Source organism: Dendronephthya gigantea, unplaced genomic scaffold (assembly GCF_004324835.1).
Source record: "Dendronephthya gigantea isolate DGI-Jeju-01 unplaced genomic scaffold, DenGig_1.0 000029F, whole genome shotgun sequence".
Lineage (NCBI taxonomy): Eukaryota > Metazoa > Cnidaria > Anthozoa > Malacalcyonacea > Nephtheidae > Dendronephthya > Dendronephthya gigantea.
The window spans coordinates 2,280,682-2,305,796 of NW_021163039.1; the positions used below are offsets into that span (position 1 = coordinate 2,280,682).

At 35.5% G+C, this 25,115-nt stretch overlaps 4 protein-coding genes across 4 annotated transcripts; 1 reads left to right on the top strand and 3 right to left on the bottom strand.

Moving 5' to 3' along the window:
* The first annotated feature begins 5,174 nt into the window (after positions 1–5,174).
* LOC114523975 lies at positions 5,175–5,893 on the top strand. Its single transcript, XM_028545047.1, has 3 exons — positions 5,175–5,265; positions 5,379–5,576; positions 5,748–5,893. The coding sequence occupies exons 1-3, from the start codon at positions 5,175–5,177 to the stop codon at positions 5,873–5,875; spliced, it is 417 nt and encodes a 138-aa protein (XP_028400848.1). The 3' UTR covers positions 5,876–5,893.
* Positions 5,894–5,918: 25 nt separating this feature from the next.
* LOC114524123 lies at positions 5,919–7,074 on the bottom strand. Its single transcript, XM_028545249.1, has 3 exons — positions 6,717–7,074; positions 6,324–6,608; positions 5,919–6,159 (listed from the first exon to the last, which is right to left on the bottom strand). The coding sequence occupies exons 1-3, from the start codon at positions 7,004–7,006 to the stop codon at positions 5,994–5,996; spliced, it is 741 nt and encodes a 246-aa protein (XP_028401050.1). The 5' UTR covers positions 7,007–7,074; the 3' UTR covers positions 5,919–5,993.
* An 893-nt stretch (positions 7,075–7,967) lies between these two features.
* LOC114524124 (adhesion G-protein coupled receptor D1-like) lies at positions 7,968–11,236 on the bottom strand. The gene is made up of 6 exons (XM_028545250.1): positions 10,989–11,236; positions 10,188–10,589; positions 9,666–9,824; positions 9,348–9,572; positions 9,109–9,271; positions 7,968–8,279 (listed from the first exon to the last, which is right to left on the bottom strand). Exons 3-6 carry the CDS (start codon positions 9,687–9,689, stop codon positions 8,134–8,136), a joined length of 558 nt encoding a protein of 185 aa, XP_028401051.1. The 5' UTR covers positions 9,690–9,824; positions 10,188–10,589; positions 10,989–11,236; the 3' UTR covers positions 7,968–8,133.
* On the bottom strand, positions 9,774–19,828 carry LOC114523976 (adhesion G protein-coupled receptor E1-like). The gene is made up of 14 exons (XM_028545048.1): positions 19,756–19,828; positions 19,193–19,564; positions 17,810–17,932; positions 17,617–17,739; positions 16,120–16,242; positions 15,927–16,049; positions 14,439–14,561; positions 14,246–14,368; positions 12,758–12,880; positions 12,565–12,687; positions 11,939–12,030; positions 10,989–11,246; positions 10,188–10,589; positions 9,774–9,824 (listed from the first exon to the last, which is right to left on the bottom strand). The coding sequence occupies exons 1-14, from the start codon at positions 19,826–19,828 to the stop codon at positions 9,774–9,776; spliced, it is 2,232 nt and encodes a 743-aa protein (XP_028400849.1).
* Between the last annotated feature and the right edge of the window lie 5,287 nt (positions 19,829–25,115).

Genomic DNA, 25,115 nt, shown 5'->3' on the forward strand with positions numbered 1-25,115 from the left:
GGCTTCCTTTGTGTTTCTCCCCGACTCAAAATTTCTCAACAACGCATGTTATTCGATGGACGCAATTTGTTCAATGTCTTGTCGATTACAATTATTAAATATCACTTTCTTACTGAGACCGAGCGAAACAGTGTGTTTTGTGGATATACAAGAACGAAAATTATGTATAAAGCCATTAAAGTGCCGAGTTAATTTTAGACCAACATATATTTGGAATAATTTTAGACCAACAACGGGGCAACATATTCTTCCGAGAAAACATTACAATGAATAATGCCCGCCACATTCGTTTATATTATATGCATACAACTTAAAATACCGTCTATAATACAAATAATACTGATAATACACGTCAAATACTTACCCCGGGCTCAAGAACCAATAATTAGCCGAATTTGGAATGTTTTGATAACCAAAATGTTGAGTACCATAGACCACTCTCGCTGTAGCATCATCGGTTTCGTTAAAAACATTCCTGTAGTCCTCCAGAAGTGATTGCCAGTAGGTCAAGATCATGCTGTTGCTAACATGGGTCTCCAAGTTCAGAGTTCCTCCAGGAAACTTTGACCTGAGTGCATCGAGCAATTGCCTTTTCCCGTCAAAGCAACTGGCAGTCAGCGTAATTTCTCTACAAAAGTAAAATCATTGGACCTTGTTCATACATTGCACCAAATGGACAAATGATTGAATGATCTAGCAACATGGAATGAAGCATTCATAGTATTCAGTACCTCGTAAATTGGGAAGAGAACACAAAACCAGTTGCGCTTACAAGCCACTGTCCTTCTCCAGATAAAACATGTTCTTTGTGTGTACATTGTGCACTTCTCCCACTATCTTCAAACAAAAGTCGCTAAATCGTTTTCCTTCGTAAAAAGTAAGTCCTCCTTCATTGACGAATTTGCTTGTGCGTTCCATAGCTGTTCGTGGGCGTGAGATTGCATATGTGTTCAACTTGAATTGCTCAAAAATCGAAATCTGCCTTAAAATGTATTTTTATCATTTAAAAAAGGGTGCGCAAAAACGAGGTCAGAGTAACTCTATATAGGGGGGGAGAGGGGGGGCTACAGCGGCTTATGCGCATCGGTTTTGCTCATAACAAAGGATACTACAACATTTAAAATTTGCTGTGCAAATTTCGCATGTTAGTCGTATATTTCCGAAATTAAACTATAGTATAGCAAACCAAAATGGTTCAATTTTCTGACAGTTCATATGATTATTTTACGAAATATGCATATATTTACGCTAATTATATTTTACACCTCCGTTTCCAGGTGCTTCTTTATTATATCTATTTTGAGTGTGTGATGACATCAGTGTTTGACAATGAATGTTGTTTAACCTTTCTGTTTACGACTTGAGCGCGGTTTTCGAATGCTTTCGTAGCCTTAACGATAGTTTTGTGGTAGTTTTTCGTCTGTTTTCTACCCCAATTAAAGACTAGTGCGGTGAATGCGATGAGTGCGGTGCATGTGACGCACGAGTGTGAGTTAGACTTGTGCGGTGAATGCGATGAGTGCGGTGTATGCGCTGAGTGTGAGCTAGACAAGTGCGGTGAATGCGATGAGTGCGGTGTATGCGCTGAGTGTGAGCTAGACAAGTGCGGTGAATGCGATGAGTGCGGTGTATGCGATGAGTGTGAGCTAGACAAGCGCGGTGAATGCGATGAGTGCGGTGTATGCGATGAGTGTGAGTTAGACTTGTGCGGTGAATGCGATGAGTGCGGTGTATGCCCTGAGTGTGAGTTAGACTTGTGCGGTGAATGCGATGAGTGCGGTGTATGCCCTGAGTGTGAGTTAGACTTGTGCGGTGAATGCGATGAGTGCGGTGTATGCCCTGAGTGTGAGTTAGACTTGTGCGGTGAATGCGATGAGTGCGGTGTATGCGCTGACTGAGTGTGAGTAGACAGTGCGGTGAATGCGATGAGTGCGGTGTATGCGCTGATGAGTGTGAGTAGACTGCGGTGAATGCGATGAGTGCGGTGTATGCCCTGAGTGTGAGTTAGACTTGTGCGGTGAATGCGATGAGTGCGGTGTATGCGCTGACTGAGTGTGAGCTAGACAAGTGCGGTGAATGCGATGAGTGCGGTGCATGTGACGCACGAGTGTGAGTTAGGGTTAGGGTTAGGGTTAGGGTTATGGGCCTTAAGTTAGACTGGTGCGGTGAGCGCGGTTAAACCTACGGATATCCACATTCTGTCCGGCTGCGTACCTTATGACATAACGTAAGCATGACAGCGCGCTAATGATCAAACACAAAACACGTCAATAAAATTCAATATTTATTGTTCATTTTGTAATATCATTCCATAATTATTACCATTACCATTACTTATTAACCAATCAGCTGGCCAATGAGCGTACCTCTTGCTATGCCTACGTGCTGACCCCAACAAACGTGAGTATTTTAGATTTTAATACGTATTATTGGTTTGGTGTATTTACAAAACACTATCTACAATTATAGATTACATTTCCGGAAAGAGTTTCAACTGGTGAGGAACCTGTACCTTCAAGTTCAACCTCAACGAAACGAAAAGAGGTGAGATTTTTGGACTATGGAACCGATGGTATCATATGTCATAGAGTGATGTTTAGAAACAGTCAGTGGTCATGCATACCCTGATAGGGCCATATACTAATGACAGATGCTTGTGTTGTAAACATACAAAAGGTCTATTGCAAATAAGTACTTTTGTCTTTATAGCATGGGGAATGTAGCAATTGCAAAGCTTTATTGCTAAAAAATAAGAGGCTTAAAAGTGACTGGCTATCTGCAAAAAATAAGCTGGAAGTTTGCAGAAGGCAAATTGCAAGAAGTTCTGGTAAGTCATATGTATTGATTTCTTTTGGTCTTATGTCACACCAGTTTACTACTCAGAGCAATAGAATCAACATATGCTGTAGCCTCTGCCCTCTGTGTATAAACTTGCACATACTGTAACATGCAGTGTCCCAGCTGCAATAGTTAACAATATAATAAATTTTCTATGATTGTAAAAAACACAGGAGAAGATGCACATCCTAGTACCATGTCAACCACAGCAGGTGATGATGCACATTGTAGCTCAGACATTGGAATACCTCCATCAGATGATTTTGATGAGCTATTAAGCTCAGATATTGAAATGCCTCCATCAGGTGATTTATATGATGAAGAAGAATCAATAAGTGAATCAACTGAAACTGAGACAGAGGATGAGGCAAATCCTCAACATAAAAGGTAAGGCCATAACCCTGATAGAATATACAGTAATATGCAAACATGATACAGTAAATAGAGTAGAAAACAATCCAGACAACACATTTTTCCTTATATATGACACACCAGCTATAATGCCCAAGTGACTGAAATATATAATTAAAATAAACTGTTATTTTTTAGAATCTTTTTGAATGATTCCAATTTAAGAAAAGAGCCAAAGTTTATTGTGTTTTTTACACAGTTACTTGCTCTCTTCAAATTTTGCCATGCCTGCAAATGTGACAATCCTCTTGTTGAAGTTCGAGAAAATGGTACAATGGCAGAAGTGACCTCCATATGTGCTAACCCGAAGTGTGGCAAGACAAGCAAATGGTTCAGTCAGCCATATATGACAGGCACAATGGTTCCAGCTGGCAATTTATTACTTTCATTTGGAATTCTTGTAGCTGGCACATCAGCCACCAAAGTCCTGAGAGTATTCCAGCATATGGGATTGAAATGCATCTCACTTTCAACTTTTTTTAAGCATCAACATGTGAGTGTAGTCATAATATTTAGCTGACAATGTGCATTTGATTTTATCCTGTCTAATTAGTTTAAATACTGAAAGTTGATAATAAGTAGTTAGGTGCATGATTCCAGGAGTGTTGTCCAGTGTTTTATTGTACTTTTATAATCATAATTGCAGGAAAAATTATTTCCTGTGATATATCTTCATTGGAAAAAGTATCAAGAGGGATTAATTTCAAAATTGAAAAACCAAGATGATCTCATGATATCTGGTGATGGAAGGCATGACAGCATGGGTCATAGTGCCAAGTATTGTGCCTACACAATATTTTGCTGTACAGTTCCATTCATCATTCATTTTACACTGGTGCAGGTATGTAACTAAAGTACAAATTTTAGGAGATTGATACCAGCTCTACAGGCAAAATTATATTTATTATTTATAGAGAAACGAAGTGGGTAGCAGTCCTGCAATGGAGTACCATGGGTTTGTACGGGCTATGGAATATCTTCTGGGCACTGGCTTACTTGTGAAGACTTTTGTTCCGACCGACATTCAGGAATTGCAAAACACATGAGGGAAAAGCTGGCCAGCATCAAACATTACTTTGATGTTTGGCATCTAAAGAAAAGTATGTTGTTGAAATAAGAAAGAGAAGTTTTTATTCTATCCCTTTCCTATTATATATGTAATAACCATTTACCAATATATGTAACTGTTAGGGACTCAGGGGTGGGGGTATTATGGAATATGAAAGAAAACAACCTGTATTTTGTTCTGTATATTCTTGTGTTATAGAAATCACAAAAGTTTTGACAAAAATTGCAAAAGTTAGTGGAAATGAGATTTTGAATGAGTGGATTAAACCATGTGCAAACATCTATTTTGGAGTGCCATGACCACAAAAGATGGAAATGGTGAATATTTGGGCTAAGTTTCATCGTTCTTCAGCCACGTTGTCAACAAGCACAAAAATCTCAAAAAACCCCGTTTTTGATAAGTGTGCTCATGGAGATGAGATTCAACCACGGAAGTGGCTGGATGAAGGTAAGTAACATTTTAAGTACTGTATTTATATCTTTATTACACTAGATAGACCCTCTGATTTATTTTCAATTATAGTTTCGATGTGTGAGAATGATTGTTCTTGTAATCTCTATTATAGATTCTATTGCATATGAGAAAATGGTGGCTGCACTTACAAATACAAAGTTGATGAATGGTATAAAGCAGCGTCTCCTTCGGCCAGACAAGTGCTCTAGAGGGATTCATTCAGTGCTCACCAGTTCTCACCAAAAATGATTGGATACAGCTATCAAGGAATGTTTTGCAGGTATTAACATTATGGCTGTGATTTTGCAAGTTTAAATATATTTAATAACAAAATTTGCTTTGGAATATTTTAGGCATGCACTTGCTGTAATCCACTTAATAATAATCTGCATCGGAGAACAGAATGAAGGATGGCGTTGAACAACTTCATTTGTTACCAAAATTTAAAAATGGAGAGGCTGTTGTTAGAAATGTAAAAGTGAAGCAAAACTTTGGTATGTACAGTATATCACATTCTACTTTTAACACTACAGCAATTAACACTATCTATTTTGCACTCCCATAATAATTAAGCAAATCATTATATATATAATTGCCTTTCTTGAAGATTATGTTGATGAAATATACAATACAATGATTGATGCAATCTCTAACAAAAAACTCAATAAGGCAATTGAAGAATTAAAAGGTTTAACACCACCACCAATGAACAAAATGCTTGACATGCAGCCACGTGCTGAGGCTATTGACAAAAAGAAAAGAAGGGAAAACATGCCCATTGTTAATGTGCCACCAACAAATCCTGGTTAGTTACCTTACTTGCTCTAGTAGTCTTATATTCAATGCTAAGTTGAAGGTAAATTTGCATGATGCGATTTATCACACACTTATGATTTGTGCTACAGCTGATGCCATCACTCCTTAACATGTAAACATACAGTATCAACTCATCATTATTATTGTTTTTGCATTTTAGTACCTACTGTTGTGATTCCAAATCCTGGTGATAGCACTGCACGAAACAAGCCAAAGTGCAAAGCATGCAAACAACCAATGAAAGGCCACAAAAATGTTAAAGATTGCCCCAAGAACCAAAATAAATAATTTTGTAAAAGGGCAGAGTTTAATTGTAAAATATATTATTATTCAAGTTTGAGGTGCTATAACAAAACATTGCTAATGTATCTGCTATTAAATTCCTACATATATATTTACAGCAAATTTAATCCTCTTCCTCCAGATCTTCATAACCTTTGAAGTCATCCTCCTTTTCCTTGAAGGTAGTGCGGATAGCATTGTAAGCACAAGCCGGCAAAGGGATTCGCTTGTCTTTTAAACGCCCATGAATAAGTCGTGTGAATTGTCTATATGCCACCACACGAAGAAACCTAAAAACACATATAGTCATATAGGGTTATATATTTACTTTGTATAGAACCAAGGCTGCAATAGAGAATAGGGTTATAGGGATACAAATTAATTGGGATACAAGTTGATTATATTATCTCAGAAAAATAATATTTTAATAATTTTATATAGAGTGGATACTAACCTATTCTTTGAACTAACTTGTCGATATTTTTGTCCAGTACGCGTTTTAAAATTATCTGCAGCTAGTTCCAAAGACCATCTATTGAGACAAATTGCATCGAATCCAGGGTGATTTGTAATACACGTTTGTTGGGTGTTAGTAGCATCATCATCAGATGACTCAGAAACACGAACAGAATCATCTATAGTCAATGTCAATGCAGCGGCACAGTTTGGAATTTCAGTGCAACAGTGACACTCCTTCGCCTCTACTAAATTTTCAGTATTGCAGTTTCCACAATTGCACCTAAAAAAGATACACTGTCAGTATGCTTCAGTTGTCTTTTGAAAAATATATATGCCAATATGGCAACCACACAATATTTTAACATAGAAAATTGTTTGATTATCTTACCAAGAACTCACTGGGTTTTCTCCGCTTAGACGAAGACTTAATTCTTCTATTTCCCTTGCATGCTGTTCTTGTCTTTGAATATATTCTTCAACCCACGAATCGTCAGCTAAAGGCTCATCAGTGTATGCTAAAACATCCTCATCGTCTAGTAGTTCCTCCTCAACGGCATATGAAAGCTCACTTTCATATCCGTCTTTGGACGCCGTTTCGTATGTTTCATCCTCAATTTCATACTCAGGGCAACTGTAAGAGCCCTCGTCAGAGCCAGATAACGACTCTAAGCCAGACATAACAATTTATTCTGAAATATTTGCGTTTTTGTCAGCCGCCAAGCAAAAACGTAGTTGATTTTATAGTATTTGACCAAAGACCGGTTCCTGAGTCCCAGTCTCCTGAGCAACACACCTTTTTTGCAAAAATGCCCTGTTTGAAACCCGATATCTCGGAAACTATTGTTTTATATCAAAAAAGGATCTATACTTTATAAACTAACTTTTTACGCTCTTTCCAAATCCGTAAAGACACCACGAGTGGTATAGGCACTTTAAGCAATATAATTACTTGATATAATCTGTATATATTTATATGTAATTTAACACTAGAGCTTTCCGTTTACGTCAAACATGTATATAGTATATATAACCTTTGCAACAACATAGCGCGACATTTAAATTCACCTGATGAGTGTGGCAAGCGTTGCTTGTCATACGAAACAAGTTTGTAGTGAATAAAATCTTATGAAGTAAACCAAGTTTATTTTATTTTATCTTTATACTAGCTCTATACTTTGGTATATCGAGCACTCTACTCATATATGATTCTAAATACATATTTGATATATATATATAATATATATAATATATAATATATATATATAATAATATATATATATATATATATATATATAATATATATATATATGCTTCTTTAGAAATAAAATAAATAAATAATACATTCCTAGGCTAATGTTTAAAACGTAAACAAACCGTAAAATACTTAATTCCCAATCTGCTTGCTTACCTTACGAATGTTTTAATGATCTGGGTCCAGGGGCCGGTTGTATAAGAACCACATTTTGCACAGTTAAATCCTAGTTAACTCAGAAATTCACGACTCTGATTGGCCAATTCTGCCTTTGTCTACTGTTAAAAGTTAACTATTGTCTTTTATACAACTCCCAGTGCTTACCCTGATGCTGGTTGCCAAGGAAGGCAACCCCGCGGAAGTATGGTAAATTTTGTGGGTGTTGAATGTTTAAGTCAGGCCCGGTTTATACAGCGTAATTCTCTGTGTTTGAGTGGCAGTTTAAAGCGGCAAATCCTAAGTTTAAATACTTATAGCCATTATTGTCTGACGTTCTGACTTGTCCCTGAAGATGACGACATTATCATGCCTAAATTGTCAAATATGTGTGGTGCTATCTTACCAACAATATTAATCCAACAGTAACCAAAAAGCTCCAAAACATCACACCACCAGCACGGCACCAACATGCATGCTCGGATGTAACATCAATTAAACCATTCACCGTGATTTGAAGCGAGACAATGATAACTGGAAAACCTGAATACCAAAGAAAGGGCGAACGCAAGTTCAAATCACTAATAATTTCATTTGACACACAACGATTTCATTCATTCAAATTCATCCAAAATACTAATCACTCTCATGCTTCAAATCATTATCACAATAATTATTACATAGCATGTTCTAATTACTGGATTCTGATTGGTCGGAGTACAGTTATTTTACGAATAGCATACTGCATTAGAGAAGATGATTTTTTCAAAGTAAATGCACCATTCACTGACAAAAATGTGTGTTCCAATTTTTGCGTAAAACATTATTAAAGTGGTATTTGCGAACATTAGTGTAGCCAGACTGAAGATTTGTCCTTTGCTAATATTTTGGTGTTCATTGACTGTGAAAACAATACATTTCTAAAGAAATGAATAATTATAATAACCCCAAGTTTACATATCTCTATAGAGGAACAAAATCGTCAGGCTAAAACTACGCCACAGTTTGCGAACAACTTTGTTCTCTCTTTTCATGCACGGCCCTTCATAAATATGGCAATGCAATCTTTCTGTAATATTTTTAAAACTCTTATAAAAGTTATTTGGAGTATTTTCAATTCCTTCAAAAGCTCCCACAAAAATTAGGCTTTTCATAAACCTAAAACGAAAATATTTTATAAACCACTATATCCTCACTATCCCTTTCACTTAAAAAGAAAAAATTCGCTAACAAATATTTGCATATTATCTTTTGAAGTGAAAAAGTCATATTGAACTAATTTATTTACAATTATGCTAAAATTATAAAGAAAATATGCAAATATTTCGCCAACAAATTATTTCTCTGTGAGTGGAAATTCAGTCTTACTTACCCCATCCAACAACATAGAATGCTTGCATATGTTTTCCACCCAAAGCTAAACTCGCATAGACATTGACCATTTTTAAGTAGATTACAATTCCTTCGCATAACATCCATCCAAAAAGAGCAAGAATGAAGAAATATAGAAGCAAGGAAACTGTTATACAGTATGGCTGGAAGAGAAAGAAAAGTAATAATGAAATACCAATGCAAAAAGTCAAAAAATCAACAACAGTGTAATCGGAATACCTCATGATTACGTGCCGGACCGGAAAGTATAGAAAGGAAATTCGCCATTCCAATTGCAACACAAAGATTCATGAGCACTTTTGAAGAAATTTTGCTTTTGCCATCTTTATGAAGTCTCTTCCACTGCAATACGTAGGCTAATATCGTCAACAACACACCAGCCAACGACAAAGAACTGCCAACAGTAGACACTATTTCCAAAACCTCTTGCTCACCCTTGGTTAACTTGGAATATAATAATATTTTATTCTGTGTAAATGTCACAGATAGCTATATATCAGTATTAAATGTACATAATTTCATCACTTGAAAGCTTACCAAATCTTTCTTTCCAATGTCCATGGTCGCAAAAGCAGTGAGGTGATAACATTCACATATCGAGTGGTTATTATTCGACTTTCCTATTTTACAGCCATCAGTTTTCCACTAACTTACACCTAATTCTGGTTTCCAATATCCACAAGTGATCGCTTCGTCCTGCATGGTCATAAAATTAAAGATGAAAAAAAATATATAGCTAATATATATATATATATAATATATATATAATATATATATATATATAATATATATATATACACCCATTTGCAAAAACGTTGGCCGCAGATAGATATATAGATAGATACTCTAAATCTAATTAGAATTGCATATGTTGTGTAATATTATAGAAGTCCCATGCAAATGTAATCATATGCAATTCTAATTAGACTTCGAGTATCTATCTATCTATCTATCTGCGGCCAACGTTTTTGCAAATGGGTGTATATATATATATATATATATATAATTATATATATATATATATATTAGCTACAATAAGCGGCATTCATATATGCTTACCAATTCTGTTGCATCCCAGCTTATACGCACAGGTTCCTTAAATGGCATCCTTGGTTCAGGTTGAACACTCGCAATAATGATTCTGCTTTTTATTGCGTGATAATCACCATTAAAACCACTCTTTCGCAGAACTAAATTTAGTGTTTTATACCAGACAACAACTATGACCGCTCCACAGTCGTTCGAAAGCGCATCAGGCGAAAGTGTAAACGATGAATTTGGGAAATTGAAAAGACTGTTCTGAGGTGACAATTCTGAGCGCTTTTGGTATGTGACATATAGCTGAACGTTTGAATGATTTTGAAATATACGCGAAGAACTCCTGTCATTTTTCAATACTTCTCCTAATTGAAATCCATAATTTTGCAAAGTGATCACCAGATCACGAATTAGTCTCTCATCCTATGGTGGAAAGAAGGAATTTCTATAAGATATTAGAGAGCTTAAGCATGCGACGTTTTTGTCAACACGGACGTCACGCGAACAAAATTTTGGCGTTATAGATGGCGTCAGCCGTTTTTGTTTAAAATCAGAAACCGCAGTCCATGCAGTTTCCCGTCGTAGATTTTAAGCAAGAACGGCTGACGCCATTTTTAGCCGTTTAATTTTGTACGCGTGACGTCCGTGTTGAAAAAAACGTCGCATGCTTAAGCTCTCTATTAATACCAAAAGCCTCTTCAAAGACTCGAAGACTTTTTTTCATCAACTATTTGTATCAAACTATGTGTTTTTATGCAGTATTAAATACGTACATGCATGGCACTTACAAGCTAATGTACTTACTTATTCTAATCAACTCACCGTCATGTTTCTCCAATATTTCCTGTTTACTTCATCTAAAATATTACTTGCAGGACCCAATATGTTAACACTGCCATCAGAAATATTCAGTCCAACAACTTTCTGAAGTATTGCGACGGTTCGGCTGAGAAAATTTGGGTTCATTATCACTTTCACTCCGTTTTCGTTATTTACATTTGTTATATTGGACAGTTCCTTTATGATAATCTGGGCGGATTTTTTTCTTGCAGTTAAATTCATACCATAGAGCTCATCCACCTGAAAATATCGAGCAAATGGGTGATGAAACTGTCTATAATTATGTTTCCTTTATTTCACAACATTTTGCAACCGAACCTTGTAATTTCAAATTTTACTAGGCTCTCTCCAGGTGATTTCTTGCACCTGACGTCATCACAATGAAACTTAATAGAGAGCTTTAGCAAGTGACTACCATGCAGTACAAGATCGTCATTCTCGCTGTTGTTTACGCTGTGGAAGAGTCTGTTGATTAATTTCGTATACAAAAGCCCAAGAACTACCAGTTTCGTCGAACGGCGTAGGCGAAAGCACAGAGTTTGGCGCGAAAATGGCAAATTTTGTACTCGTAGTCACTGCTTTAACTCTCCAATGAGTTAGCGATTGACCCAAGATCGCCAACAATTCAAAGAAAATCGTGGCTTGTTGTAGAAATATTGCAAGAATCGAGTGAAATATGGAAATTTTATCACAAGATTTTATTAAAAATTTAAAGCGTTCTCTTAAGTGAGGAAAAAATTAATTGCCAATGTCGTTTACCATAAAATGTCTATTATTTATTTTAAAATTAAGATGCATCGACAGCGTTACCGTCATATTGCCTTCTTAAACCTTTTTTTGAATGCACAAGCATGCAGATAAATAAAATCATACAGGAAGATTCGAACGACCATAGTCAAACTTTAAACGAACGAACAAATAGAATAACTTGCCTGTTCATTAAGTTTCCTAAGTCTGTCTTCCATGTTCGTATTGTTAACCTTTGGTACAACGAGACGAAAAAGAAAGAAAGATAGACGCAAGCCTAAACAAGATAAAAGGAAAGTAGGCTATCGTTAGCAAGCAAAATATTGGTGCATTATATACTATATTTACATCCTTCTCTTTCTTATTCTTTTTTACTTGTTTTGAAATTAAAAAAACATTAGGTAAGCGACTGGGAACCAGTTAGTAATTAAACCTCGATTGTCGCTTTCCTATCGACAGAAACAAATTAGAAAATTTTCGACAGAGCATAACGTATTAGTGTTGAAAGAATGCCCCGAGGTTTAACTCATTGCACAACAGGGCCATTCTGAACAATGAAATAATAGATAAAGCTAAGGAGTGCTAAGTTTTATGCTTACAATAACACCTGACTAAATGGTCCTATTTCCAGATTTCCTGAAAATCGTTCATTGCAAGCACATGAGTATTATCCAATCGTAATGTCGCACGTGGCTTAAGAATGACTTCAGTGTGTTTCCTGCATGCACTCGTCGACATCATTGATTTAAATCTGAAAATATTTAGTTCTCCAATTTGATGCAGTCATGAGCGTATACTGACGTTACTATACCTTCGCAAAAGGATCCATTTCCCGTGAATCCTTCGTTACAAGTACAGGTATATGACCCAATGGTATTCTTGCATTTCGCATGAGAATGACATCTGTGCGTGTCAAGTATGCACTCTTCAAAGTCTATTCAAATTTGAAAATATTTGGTACTCTATTCAAATATAGTCATGAGCATATACTGACGTCACTATACCTTCGCAAATGGTCCCATTGCCAGTAAATCCTTGATTACATGTACAGGTATATGATCCAATCGTATTGTTGCACGTTGCGCGAGAATGGCATCTGTGTGTTTCCAGCATGCACTCATCAAAATCTATTGAATAAAATTTAAGAATATTTTGTATCTAATTGAACAAAACTATAAATTATTTAGCATCCACATAGTAAACAGTCAAATACATATGCTGACGTAACTTTTGCAAATTGTCCCATTTCGGGAAAAACCTTTATTGTCAGCTCCGGTGTGAGACCCAATCGTAATTTTGCATGTGCCTTACAACTGATGACAATTTCCTTCTAAAAACCCAGATAGCGCTATCCGGCTTTGTATCAAGCCCGTGGTTAAGTTCAAAATAGAAAGCAAGTCTATCGTTTTATTCAACAAGCGAACAAAATGTTTTTTACCTTAGCTAATACAAAGATAGTCTTTACAACTACATATTCAGTGGATAATATTCAAGTTGACTCATTTAAGAGAGATTTAAGAGTGTTATTTAGCAAGTTAGTAAGCAAAATATTGGTGCATTATATGCTATATTTACATCCTTCTTTTTGTTATTCTTTTTTACGTGTTTTGAAATTAAAAAAAACACATTTATATTAAAAGCTATTTAATGCAATTAAATGATTATGTTTTAATACGGATTTCTGTATCTTATAATATACATCATCCTCTCTTCTTCGCAGGGGTAATTTTTAGTGTTTATCTTATTTATTTTCTTGAAATCTTATATTAATTTTCTCGTCGTACAATCGACGTAGGTTTTTGACATTTTTTGTTCGTGAATTCTGCCAACGCCGTCGCTAGAATCCATAATAGACGGTTGGCTAGAATCATATTCATAAACGCCCTATACCCGATTGATTTCTTCAGATAGCAATTTTGTTTACCCAAATAAAAACCTGACTCTTCCACAGTCCCTAACAAAGCGATGAAAATTGATGAGGCAAAGGATCATGGGAATACCGCGAGTCTATTTGTTAGGCTATTTTGGAATACCCCTTCGTCTTCCCATCATTCAGCGCGCCCCATCATTAATGGTACCGTAGGTAAGCGACTGGGGACCAGTAAATAATTAAAGCTCAATTGTCGCTTTCCTATCGACAGAACAAATTAGAAAATTTTCGACAGAGCATAACGTATTAGTGTTGAAAGAATGCCCCGAGGTTTAACTCATTGCACAACAGGGCCATTCTGAACAATGAAATAATAGATAAAGCTAAGGAGTGCTAAGTTTTATGCTTACAATAACACCTGACTAAATGGTCCTATTTCCAGATTTCCTGAAAATCGTTCATTGCAAGCACATGTGTATTATTCAATCGTATTGTCGCACGTGGCTTAAGAATGACTTCCGTGTGTTTCCTGCATGCACTCGTCGACATCATTGATTTAAATCTGAAAATATTTAGTTCTCCAATTTGATGCAGTCATGAGCGTATACTGACGTTACTATACCTTCGCAAAAGGATCCATTTCCCGTGAATCCTTCGTTACAAGTACAGGTATATGACCCAATGGTATTCTTGCATTTCGCATGAGAATGACATCTGTGCGTGTCAAGTATGCACTCTTCAAAGTCTATTCAAATTTGAAAATATTTGGTACTCTATTCAAATATAGTCATGAGCATATACTGACGTCACTATACCTTCGCAAATGGTCCCATTGCCAGTAAATCCTTGATTACATGTACAGGTATATGATCCAATCGTATTGTTGCACGTTGCGCGAGAATGGCATCTGTGTGTTTCCAGCATGCACTCATCAAAATCTATTGAATAAAATTTAAGAATATTTTGTACCTAATTGAATACAACTCCAAATTATTTAGCGTCCACATAGTAAACAGTCAAATACATATGCTGACGTAACTTTAGCAAATTGTTCCTTTTCCGGAAAAACCTTTATTGCCAGCTCCGGTGTTAGACCCAATAGTAATTTTGCATGTGTCTTACAACTGATGACAATTTCTTTATAAAAACCCAGATGGCACTATCCGGCTTTGTATCAAGCCCGTGGTTAAGTTCAAAATAGAAAGCAAGTCTATCGTTTTATTCAACAAGCGAACAAAATGTTTTTTACCTTAGCTAATACAAAGATACTCTTTACAACTACATATTCAGTGGATAATATTCAAGTTGACTCATTTAAAAGAGATTTAAGAGTGTTATTTAGCAAGTTAGTAAGCAAAATATTGGTGCATTATATGCTATATTTACATCCTTCTTTTTGTTATTCTTTTTTAAGTGTTTTGAAATTAAAAAATACACATTTATATTAAAAGCTATTTAATGCAAATAAATGATTATGTTTTAATACGGATTTCTGTATCTTATAATATACATCATCCTCTCTTCTTCGCAGGGGTAATTTTTAGTGTTTATCTTATTTATTTTCTTGAAATCTTATATTAATTTTCTCGTCGTACAATCGACGTAGGTTTTTGACATTTTTTGTTCGTGAATTCTGCCAACGCCGTCGCTAGAATCCATAATAGACGGTTGGCTAGAATCATATTCATAAACGCCCTATACCCGATTGATTTCTTCAGATAGCAATTTTGTTTACCCAAATAAAAACCTGACTCTTCCACAGTCCCTAACAAAGCGATGAAAATTGATGAGGCAAAGGATCATGGGAATACCGCGAGTCTATTTGTTAGGCTATTTTGGAATACCCCTTCGTCTTCCCATCATTCAGCGCGCCCCATCATTAATGGTACCTTAGGTAAGCGACTGGGGACCAGTAAATAATTAAAGCTCAATTGTCGCTTTCCTATCGACAGAACAAATTAGAAAATTTTCGACAGAGCATAACGTATTAGTGTTGAAAGAATGCCCCGAGGTTTAACTCATTGCACAACAGGGCCATTCTGAACAATGAAATAATAGATAAAGCTAAGGAGTGCTAAGTTTTATGCTTACAATAACACCTGACTAAATGGTCCTATTTCCAGATTTCCTGAAAATCGTTCATTGCAAGCACATGTGTATTATTCAATCGTATTGTCGCACGTGGCTTATGAATGACATCCGTGTGTTTCCTGCATGCACTCATCGACGTCATTAATTTAAATCTGAAAATATTTAGTTTTCCAATTTGATGGAGTCATGAGCGTATACTGACGTTACTAAACCTTCGCAAAAGGATCCATTTCCCGTAAATCCTTCGTTACAAGTACAGGTATATGACCCAATGGTATTCTTGCATTTCGCATGAGAATGACATCTGTGCGTGTCAAGTATGCACTCTACAAAGTCTATTCAAATTTGAAAATATTTGGTACTCTATTCAAATATAGTCATGAGCATATACTGACGTCACTATACCTTCGCAAATGGTCCCATTGCCAGTAAATCCTTGATTACATGTACAGGTATATGATCCAATCGTATTGTTGCACGTTGCGCGAGAATGGCATCTGTGTGTTTCCAGCATGCACTCATCAAAATCTATTGAATAAAATTTAAGAATATTTTGTACCTAATTGAACAAAACTCCAAATTATTTAGCATCCACATAGAAAACAGTCAAATACATATGCTGACGAAACTTTTGCAAATTGTCCCATTTCCGGAAAAACCTTTATTGCCAGTTCAGGTGTGAGACCCAATCGTAATTGTTAATGTGTCTTACAACTGATGACAATTTCTTTCTAAAAACCCAGATAGCGCTATCCGGCTTTGTATCAAGCCCGTGGTTAGGTTCAAAATAGAAAGTAAATCTATCGTTTATTTCAACAAGCGAAGTAAATGTTTTTTACCTTAGTTAATACACAGATACTCTTTACGACTACATATTCAGTGCATAATATTCAAGTTGACTCATTTAAGAGAGATTTAAGAGTGTTATTAAGCAAGTTAGCAAGCAAAAAATTGGAGCATTATATGCTATATTTACATCCCTCTCATTCTTATTCTTATTTACGTGTTTTGAAATTAAAAAAACATTTATTTTGAAAGATATTTAATGCAATTAAATGATTATGTTTTAATACGCATTTCTGTATCTTATAATATACATCATCCTCTCTTCTTCAAAGGGGTAATTTTTAGTGTTTATCTTATTTATTTTCTTCAAATCTTATATTAATTTTCTCGTCGTACAATCGACGTAGTTTAATGACAATTTTTATTAGTGAATTCTGCCAAGGCCGTCCCTAGAATCCATAATAGACGGTTGGCTAAAATTATATTCATAACCGTCGTATACCCGTTTGATTTCTTCAGGTAGCCATTTTGTTTACGCATAATTAAACCTGACTCCTCCACAGTCCCTAACAAAGCGATAAAATTGATGACGCAAAGGATCATGGGAATACTCCGAGGCTATTTGCTAGGCTATTTTGGAATACCCCTTCGTCTTCCCATCATTCAGCGCGCCCCATCATTAATGGCGCCTTAGGTAAGCGACTGGGGACCAGTTATTAATTAAACCTCGATTGTCGCTTTCCTATCGATAGAAACAAATTAGAAAATTTTCGACAGAGCATAACGTATTAGTGTTGAAAGAATGCCCCGAGGTTTAAAACTGCGTTTTTCCTCATTGCACAATAGGGCCATTCTGAACAATGAAATAATAGATAAAGCTAAGGAGTGTTAACTTTATGCTTACAATAACACCTGACTAAATGGTCCTATTTCCAGATTTCCTGAAAGTCGTTCATTGCAAGCACATGTGTATTATCCAATCGTAATGTCGCACGTGGCTTAAGAATGACATCCGTGTGTTTCCTGCATGCACTCATCGACGTCATTGATTTAAATCTGAAAATATTTAGTTCTCCAATTTGATGCGGTCATGAGCGTATACTGACGTTACTATACCTTCGCAAAAGGATCCATTTCCCGTAAATCCTTCGTTACAAGTACAGGTATATGACCCAATGGTATTCTTGCATTTCGCATGAGAATGACATCTGTGCGTGTCAAGTATGCACTCTTCAAAGTCTATTCAAATTTGAAAATATTTGGTACTCTATTTAAATATAGTCATGAGCGTTTACTGACGTCACTATACCTTCGCAAATGGTCCCATTGCCAGTAAATCCTTGATTACATGTACAGGTATATGATCCAATCGTATTGTTGCACGTTGCGAGAGAATGGCATCTGTGTGTTTCCAGCATGCACTCATCAAAATCTATTGAATAAAATTTAAGAATATTTTGTACCTAATTGAACAAAACTCCAAATTATTTAGCATCCACATAGTAAACAGTCAAATACATATGCTGACGTAACTTTTGCAAATCGTCCCATTTCGGGAAAAACCTTTATTGTCAGCTCCGGTGTGAGACCCAATCGTAATTTTGCATGTGCCTTACAACTGATGACAATTTCTTTCTAAAAACCCAGATAGCGCTATCCGGCTTTGTATCAAGGCCGTGGTTAAGGTCAAAGTAGAAAGCAAATCTATCGTTTGATTCAACAGGCAAACAAAATGTTTTTTACCTTAGCTAATACAAAGATACTCTTTACGACTACATATTCAGTGCATAATATTCAAGTTTACTCATTTAAGAGAGATTTAAGAGTGTTATCTAATTAGGACTTATCCACCGCTTGATACAACCGGCTCCTGGTGATTTATGTTTTGAATTTCGTTGATGATGTGTGCCTTAAAACCATCATGTGCCTTAAATTCATTTTCAAAGATGAAGCACCAGTCATACTATCATACAACTTATAACAAGATATAAAAGATTTGTAACTATTTTTCACTATTAAAGAGTTCTTTTTCTTCCCATACTCAGTGCGTTTGTAAACACATCTTAGTCCAATTGCATCAAAAGGGGAAACATAAAATCATGCAATAAAGCAAAATCGTGAACGTATATTCACATGTCGTATAAGAGGTGACACTTTTGTATAACATGATATATGTCATGAAAATATTGGTCGTCAAAATTGAATTTAATATACAATCTTCGTGCATTGGCCTAAATCTACTCACGCGATTGGTCAAAATCAATCACGTGGTTTCTTGTTGCCTGGCGACAGATCATGAAAATCGTGGTTTATTCGCAATAACCCACGAAAATCGTGGTTTATTCGCAATAACCCATGAAAATCGTGGTTTATTCAAAAATGACAGCCTGCAGCGAAGCTTAAATCTTCAATGCAGCAATCAATGAACTCAGATTGTATATTAAAAGTGTTAGAGACTTTATGTTCGTGTTTTGTTTACAAATAAACGCACTTGCTGACCATACAATGAACTCGAAATGTCAATATTGCACTCGGCCTACGGCCTCGTGCAATATTGAAATTTCTCGTTCATTGTATGGTCAGCGCGTGCGTTTATTTGTCAACAAAACACTCACAACAGTCTCTAACCCTTAAATAAAAAATATATTTATTATTGATTATAATAAATATATGTCCTAAGTAAATGACATACCCATTTCACAAACGTAAGGCCTTTTATCACTGCAGGGACGATTACCCAAGACGCCAATGTCAAGCATTTCAACGCAGTCGCCATTTTCGTCAGGGATATCGGGTGCCCAGTTTGTGTAGTTTGCTAATTTTTTATTTGGATAGCACCATTGTGCACTATTGGGCGAACATCTCTTAAGACCAATCCATAAGTTGATTCCACTCTTAGCGATTCTATACATTTCATGGAGAAAACGGTTGAGTTTCTTTCCTGAAACTCTAGCAAGCTGACCTCCTTTATTCTCGCAATCACTGTTTGAATTCTGCCAGCTTTTGCCAATATGAACAAAGGTGTAACAAGAGTTACCGAAATTTTCCCAGTTCTTTGGACATCCTATGAAATAATTTGAAAAATACATAAAATACAAATAAAATTTGTCAGGAACATGTTTTACGTTAGCTAGTCATTACCTTGATATCAACACGACGACCTAGCTTAAAATCGATACGTAACGAATCGCCGGCCTATGTTTATGAATTTCATATCTTAGTCAAAAAGTGACAATTGGTTAACTCAGAACTTACCATGGGAAGCATTGTTTTGAGATACACACGACATGAAAACAAAAAGCAGTATAGGACGAGTAATCATAACCATTGTATGAGTTTTGGAAGCTTTTTGTACGAGTTTAAGTGATTGTAAACACTGAGTCTTTCAAGGAACGTTTGTCGAGTTGTTTTGACTTTTCGATTTATATAGAAAATGATGTGAAAAAATAGAAACGGAAACAGTGGCGGATCTAGGGATAGGGGGAATAAGAAAAGGCTTAATTGTAAATTCAAAACACCTTAATACCAACGCTATTAGTCAAGTGTAATTTTAAATAAAAATCCCCCAATGCGATTGGGCGATTCTGAGGAGTTTTACTACACTGCGTAGCCCTGAACCGCCACTGGGCGGAAACTGTTGACTATCTCGTGATAATAATAATCACGTCAGTCATGGCTTCATAATAATAATAATGACGTCAGTCATTGCTTTACATCACGTTCATAGCAAAGTATATATTAGGTTCGCTTCTCGACTCTGTCGTAATGATCCACTGGCAAGTAAGATTGGAGTTAAAAGGTGTCCAATATTAAAAAAGGGCATTAACAATGAATATCATTTAAATCGAATTTCAGTCGTTACCATGGGTTACCATAGGAAGCATTGTTTCGAGATACACATGACATTAACACAAAAGTCAGTTTAGAACGAGTTATCATAACCATGCATTGTACGAGTTTTGGAGGCTTTTTGTACGAGTTTAAAGCACTGAGTCTTTCAAGGAAAGTTTGTCGATTTGTTTTGACTTTTCGATTTATATAGAAAATTGATATGAAAAAATTGAAATGGAAACAGTGGCAGATCTAGGGATAGGGGAATAAGAAAAGGCTTAATTGTAAATTCAAAACACCTTAATACCAACGCTATTAGTCAAGTGTAATTTTAAATAAAAATCCCCAATGCGATTGGGCGATTCTGAGGAGTTCTACTACACTGCGTAGCCCTGAACCGCAACTGGGGGAAACTGTTGACTATCTCGTGATAATAATCACGTCAGTCATGGCTTCATAATAATAATAATGGCGTCAGTCATTGCTTTACATCACGTTCATAGCAAAGCACATATTAGGTTCGCTTCTCGACTCTGTCGTAATGATCCACTGGCAAATAAGATTGGAGTTAAAAGGTGTCCAATATTAAAAAAAGGGCATTAACAATGAATATCATTTAAATCGAATTTCAATCGTTACACGACTGGTGGGCCGATTGTAGGCGTAAACCTGCGTCATCTTAACGCTTACGCTGCAAAAGTTATATATATATATATATATATATATATATATATATATATACATATATATATATATATATATATATATATATATATATATATATATATATATATATATATATATGCTCATAAATTGGCCCAATTTATAACAGAGACGGATTATCTATCAAGAAGAATGGTCGTCGGACAGATCATTTGTCTGAGTATATATATAAAACTAGACAAGCCATCTAGACGAACGTCGTACGTAGAGGAATAATTATGTCAGACGAATTCGTCGAGTTTCCTTATGTGAATCTAGGAACCGCTCAAATTTACGTTTTATATATGTATATATATATACCCTGGCGGTCAAAAAGAACTGCTCAAAACAAGTTAAAATACTCTCAAATGAAGGTAACTGTCCCTCTAACAATATGTACGAGTAAATATAGAGTAGATTACATGCTAAGCTATATGAAATATGAATTTTTTGTTGCCCTCCTTTGGCCTTATAATTGATGACGGCCTTACACCGGCGTGGCATACTTTTTGTTAAGGTGGTAATCTTAGCGGTCAAAAGAAATTCATCCTATGGGCAGTCTTTACAGGAACCCATAAATCATGGAGGCTTTATGAATTTCTTTCTTTCTTGCATTATCCCCTTGACATTGTCCCACAGCTTTTCAATAGGGTTAAGGTATTTTGACTGTGCAGGCCAATCCATTTCTGTCACTCCCCCTTCTTGGAACCATTATTTGACTATCTTAGAAGTGTGGCAGGTTGCATTACATTACTGAAATATTGCTTGGAATAAGAGAATTATCCAAAATACCTATGAAGCTCTCTCCTATATTCGCTTCTTCTTTATGAATTTGTATCTAAACAGCTCTTTTTGACCACTAGTGTACAATAAAAGATTGATTGTGGCGACAATATTAACATTTGAGCAGTTCTTTTTCACCGCCAGTGTATATTCTTTTGTTTATCCACAGTATACTGCACTTTTAAGGGCCAAAGAAACACAAAAGAAATTGGTCTAGAAAGACGAAAATGTCTTAAGGAGTTTATGTCAAAGAAAGTAGGTCCGAAATATTTTATAATTCATCACGAAAGGTCATTTTAACATTTCACTGTTTGCGATGTAGAAGTTCCTGTCTCAGGCAAGGTGACGTGGTAAACATCAAATTACACTTGGTTTCAAGTACAATATATCTATTCGTTTCCGGAAAGGAATCTCCCAGCTTTATTTGTCCGTAAAGGATGCAAATGTAGTGAATCGTTATAAGATTTCGATTACCCAGCTGAAATGATGGGAAGTATATCTCGGAATTCGAAATGACAAAAGCCGAATTCATAAATTAAACTATAGTTTGTAGAAAAACTCTAAACTAAAGTCTTAACTGTACATCGACACAGTGGATGACCTATTTAACGATGCCCCTGAGCAGAGCGTGGATGAGTGAATCATTGTGAACTGTACACTTTTGTATTGGCTAAGCTTCAAATAAACAGAAATTTCATCCAATTTCTGTAGGAATATTACCGAACCGTTGAACTTGTTACTTGTCTATAAGCTGGGAGCGCCAGTATTAAACTATCGATCGATATCTTGTCACTCCTCGCATAAATAAGCCCGTCATTTTGAAATATATCTCGCAGCACAACAATGGCAGTAAACAAATCTCAACCAAATACATAAGCTATAATATTCAGACGTATAATTTAGTACTCAAAGTCACTGGGTCTTACCACTATTGAACTCGAACGCCCAAGTGTTCAGGATGTAGAACAAGTGCGATCAAATTCTCTCTCTATATTGAGGCTCAAATAAACGTCGCATTATAACATTGGAGCTGCTAAAAGCCCATGCGGTTGTCAAACTAAAATTAATGAATTTGTCGATTTGGCCTTGAACGACTAGCGAGTGCTATCACCATGCAGAGTTGGTAGACATGCAAATATTTGAGGCCAAATTGTCATTAGTGCTATCAAGAAAACAAAGAAAACAAAAGGCAAAGACAAAGGAAACAAAGAACTAGTGTGATCTTGTTTGGCCTCAAATATGCAGCTATCTACCAACCCTGGTTATCACATCTAATGTGAATATCTAATGTAAACATCTTGCCATGAACAATGACCCCATTAAGACCTAGACAAAGACCTTTGCAGAGACGTACGTCAGGGCCATATATATTAAAAGACAGAATTTTATTTATAAAGGGTGAGTCAAAAAAAACTGACACCTTTGAAATTCAAATGAGCTGCGAACGTATTGCTGGAATATGACAATTCCCGTGTACAATCAACAAAAACGATTTGATAAAACTGTTCTTTTGTATTTACAGATCTTAGCGGAATGCATTTTAACTCCCAATGGGGAGAAACTTTATGTTTTAGGTTAATTAATATGAATGCTTCGTATACCCATGAAATATTTTAGGCAACTTCTGTCACATTACAGCCGCTATGCGGCTAATTTGAATTTCAAACGTGTCAGCTTTTTTCGACTCACCCTGTATTTATAAGCTTTGGTTCGCATTTTGACTGACGACGACAGCGAATCATGATCATAGTTGACAGCGAGTATAAGCGGCAATATAGAATTTTGATCTGGAAATGGAGATGTTGTTATTCTAATATTCTTGCATTCGTATACTTACGTGCATTGTTTTTAACTATGGCGTAGTTAGTACGTCTGGCATCTCGAGATCTCTTTTCTTTGCTGATAGCCTCATGAATCTGGCAGAGGAAGATTAGTTCTGTGTTACGTTTAGCGAAAGTCGTTTGTGCAACAAAACAGTCGTATTTAAATAAACTATTCGAATAGATAACCAGGCAGTTTTTTCATCAATATATACAACTTATTTGCTCTTAGAAGTGGTAATGCACTAGTCGTTTGGGAAAGCCCACATAAAAAGACTGATATACATTTAAATATTCAACACTTTCGTTGTTTTCATTGAAGAAGGTTTAACTTAAGTCCTTTTTCAATAGTTGAATAGCCGTCTACACTTTTATAATACAATACAATATAATATAATAAACAATATAATTATTACTTGAGTTACTGTATGCACTTTTTGAAACATGGTGCCAGACAATATAATACAGACTGACGTGTGAATTATTAATTAAAAAGGATATGATCAACTCACACAATCGGAAAGCTTTTAATCATACGTATAGAAGTGCTTATTTACAATACAATACAATACAATTTATTACTAAAAAAAAACATACATTCAAAGCTAGTATACACACATTTTTAATAATTTTTTATGAGTACTGGCTGCCAAAATAACCAAAGGGCTAGAAAAGCTGGCAGTCAGTTGATTTTACTTGGTCATCTTATTTAAATAACTAGCACCAAATACAAGGACGAATTATAACAAAAAGAAACAAAGCCAAAATAAACATACAACAAAAATTTATGAAAGTTGCAAAACATTGTTATGTAAGAAAAATTAATATTTCTCAAGGAAGCTTTCTTTAACTCTCAGTTTAAATTTTTTTAAAGAATGAGATTTAAGATTGTCCGTATTGAAATTCCAAATTTTAGCCCCTTGAAATCTGATATTAAAAATTCCGTAATTAGTTCTAGCTTTAGGGAGCAAAAATGACTGCTTAGTAGATAATCTAGTACCATAGTTATGTTGGCTACTTACAGTTAGGATACCAAAGGATACCAAATCACATAATTTAAGAAAATTCAAATATTTAAAAATCGGACTGTTATGTTCACGAAAACTAGAATTAGTTAGAATACGTACAGCTTTCTTTTGTAAAACAAACAATGGCTGAAGAGTAGTCTGGTATGTACTTCCCCATACCAGAGTTCCATATGTCAGAAAAGGATAAACAAGAGCATAATAAAGTGTTTTAAGAGTTGATAGACTAACATAATGACGAAGTTTTAAAATAATTCCAATATTTCTTTTTACTTTTTTGGCAGTATAGCTAATGCGACTTTTCCAACTCAAATTTAAATCTATCATTATTCCGTATTTAATTGACTGATCTTGTGTTAAATGTTCATTATTGATAAGTATTTGTAAATTGTTATTTATTGCGCGTTGTCTGGTTTGAAATATCACAAAGCTAGATTTTTTTACATTAAGAGAG

Coding starts and splice junctions, on each gene's coding strand:
- LOC114523975 (XM_028545047.1), top strand. CDS start 5,175: ATGAAGGATGGCGTTGAACAACTTCATTTGTTACCAAAATTTAAAAAT. Junction 5,266..5,378: donor AAAAGTGAAGCAAAACTTTG/GTATGTACAGTA, acceptor CCTTTCTTGAAG/ATTATGTTGATGAAATATAC. Junction 5,577..5,747: donor TGTGCCACCAACAAATCCTG/GTTAGTTACCTT, acceptor TTTGCATTTTAG/TACCTACTGTTGTGATTCCA.
- LOC114524123 (XM_028545249.1), bottom strand. CDS start 7,006: ATGTCTGGCTTAGAGTCGTTATCTGGCTCTGACGAGGGCTCTTACAGT. Junction 6,609..6,716: donor GAAAACCCAGTGAGTTCTTG/GTAAGATAATCA, acceptor TATCTTTTTTAG/GTGCAATTGTGGAAACTGCA. Junction 6,160..6,323: donor CAAGTTAGTTCAAAGAATAG/GTTAGTATCCAC, acceptor ATGTGTTTTTAG/GTTTCTTCGTGTGGTGGCAT.
- LOC114524124 (XM_028545250.1), bottom strand. CDS start 9,689: ATGGACATTGGAAAGAAAGATTTG. Junction 9,272..9,347: donor GTCCGGCACGTAATCATGAG/GTATTCCGATTA, acceptor TTTCTCTTCCAG/CCATACTGTATAACAGTTTC. Junction 8,280..9,108: donor ATTCTATGTTGTTGGATGGG/GTAAGTAAGACT, acceptor TTTGGTATTCAG/GTTTTCCAGTTATCATTGTC.
- LOC114523976 (XM_028545048.1), bottom strand. CDS start 19,828: ATGGTTATGATTACTCGTCCTATACTGCTTTTTGTTTTCATGTCGTGT. Junction 14,562..15,926: donor AAATGGATCCTTTTGCGAAG/GTTTAGTAACGT, acceptor TTTATTCAATAG/ATTTTGATGAGTGCATGCTG. Junction 10,590..10,988: donor AATATTGGAGAAACATGACG/GTGAGTTGATTA, acceptor TTTCCACCATAG/GATGAGAGACTAATTCGTGA.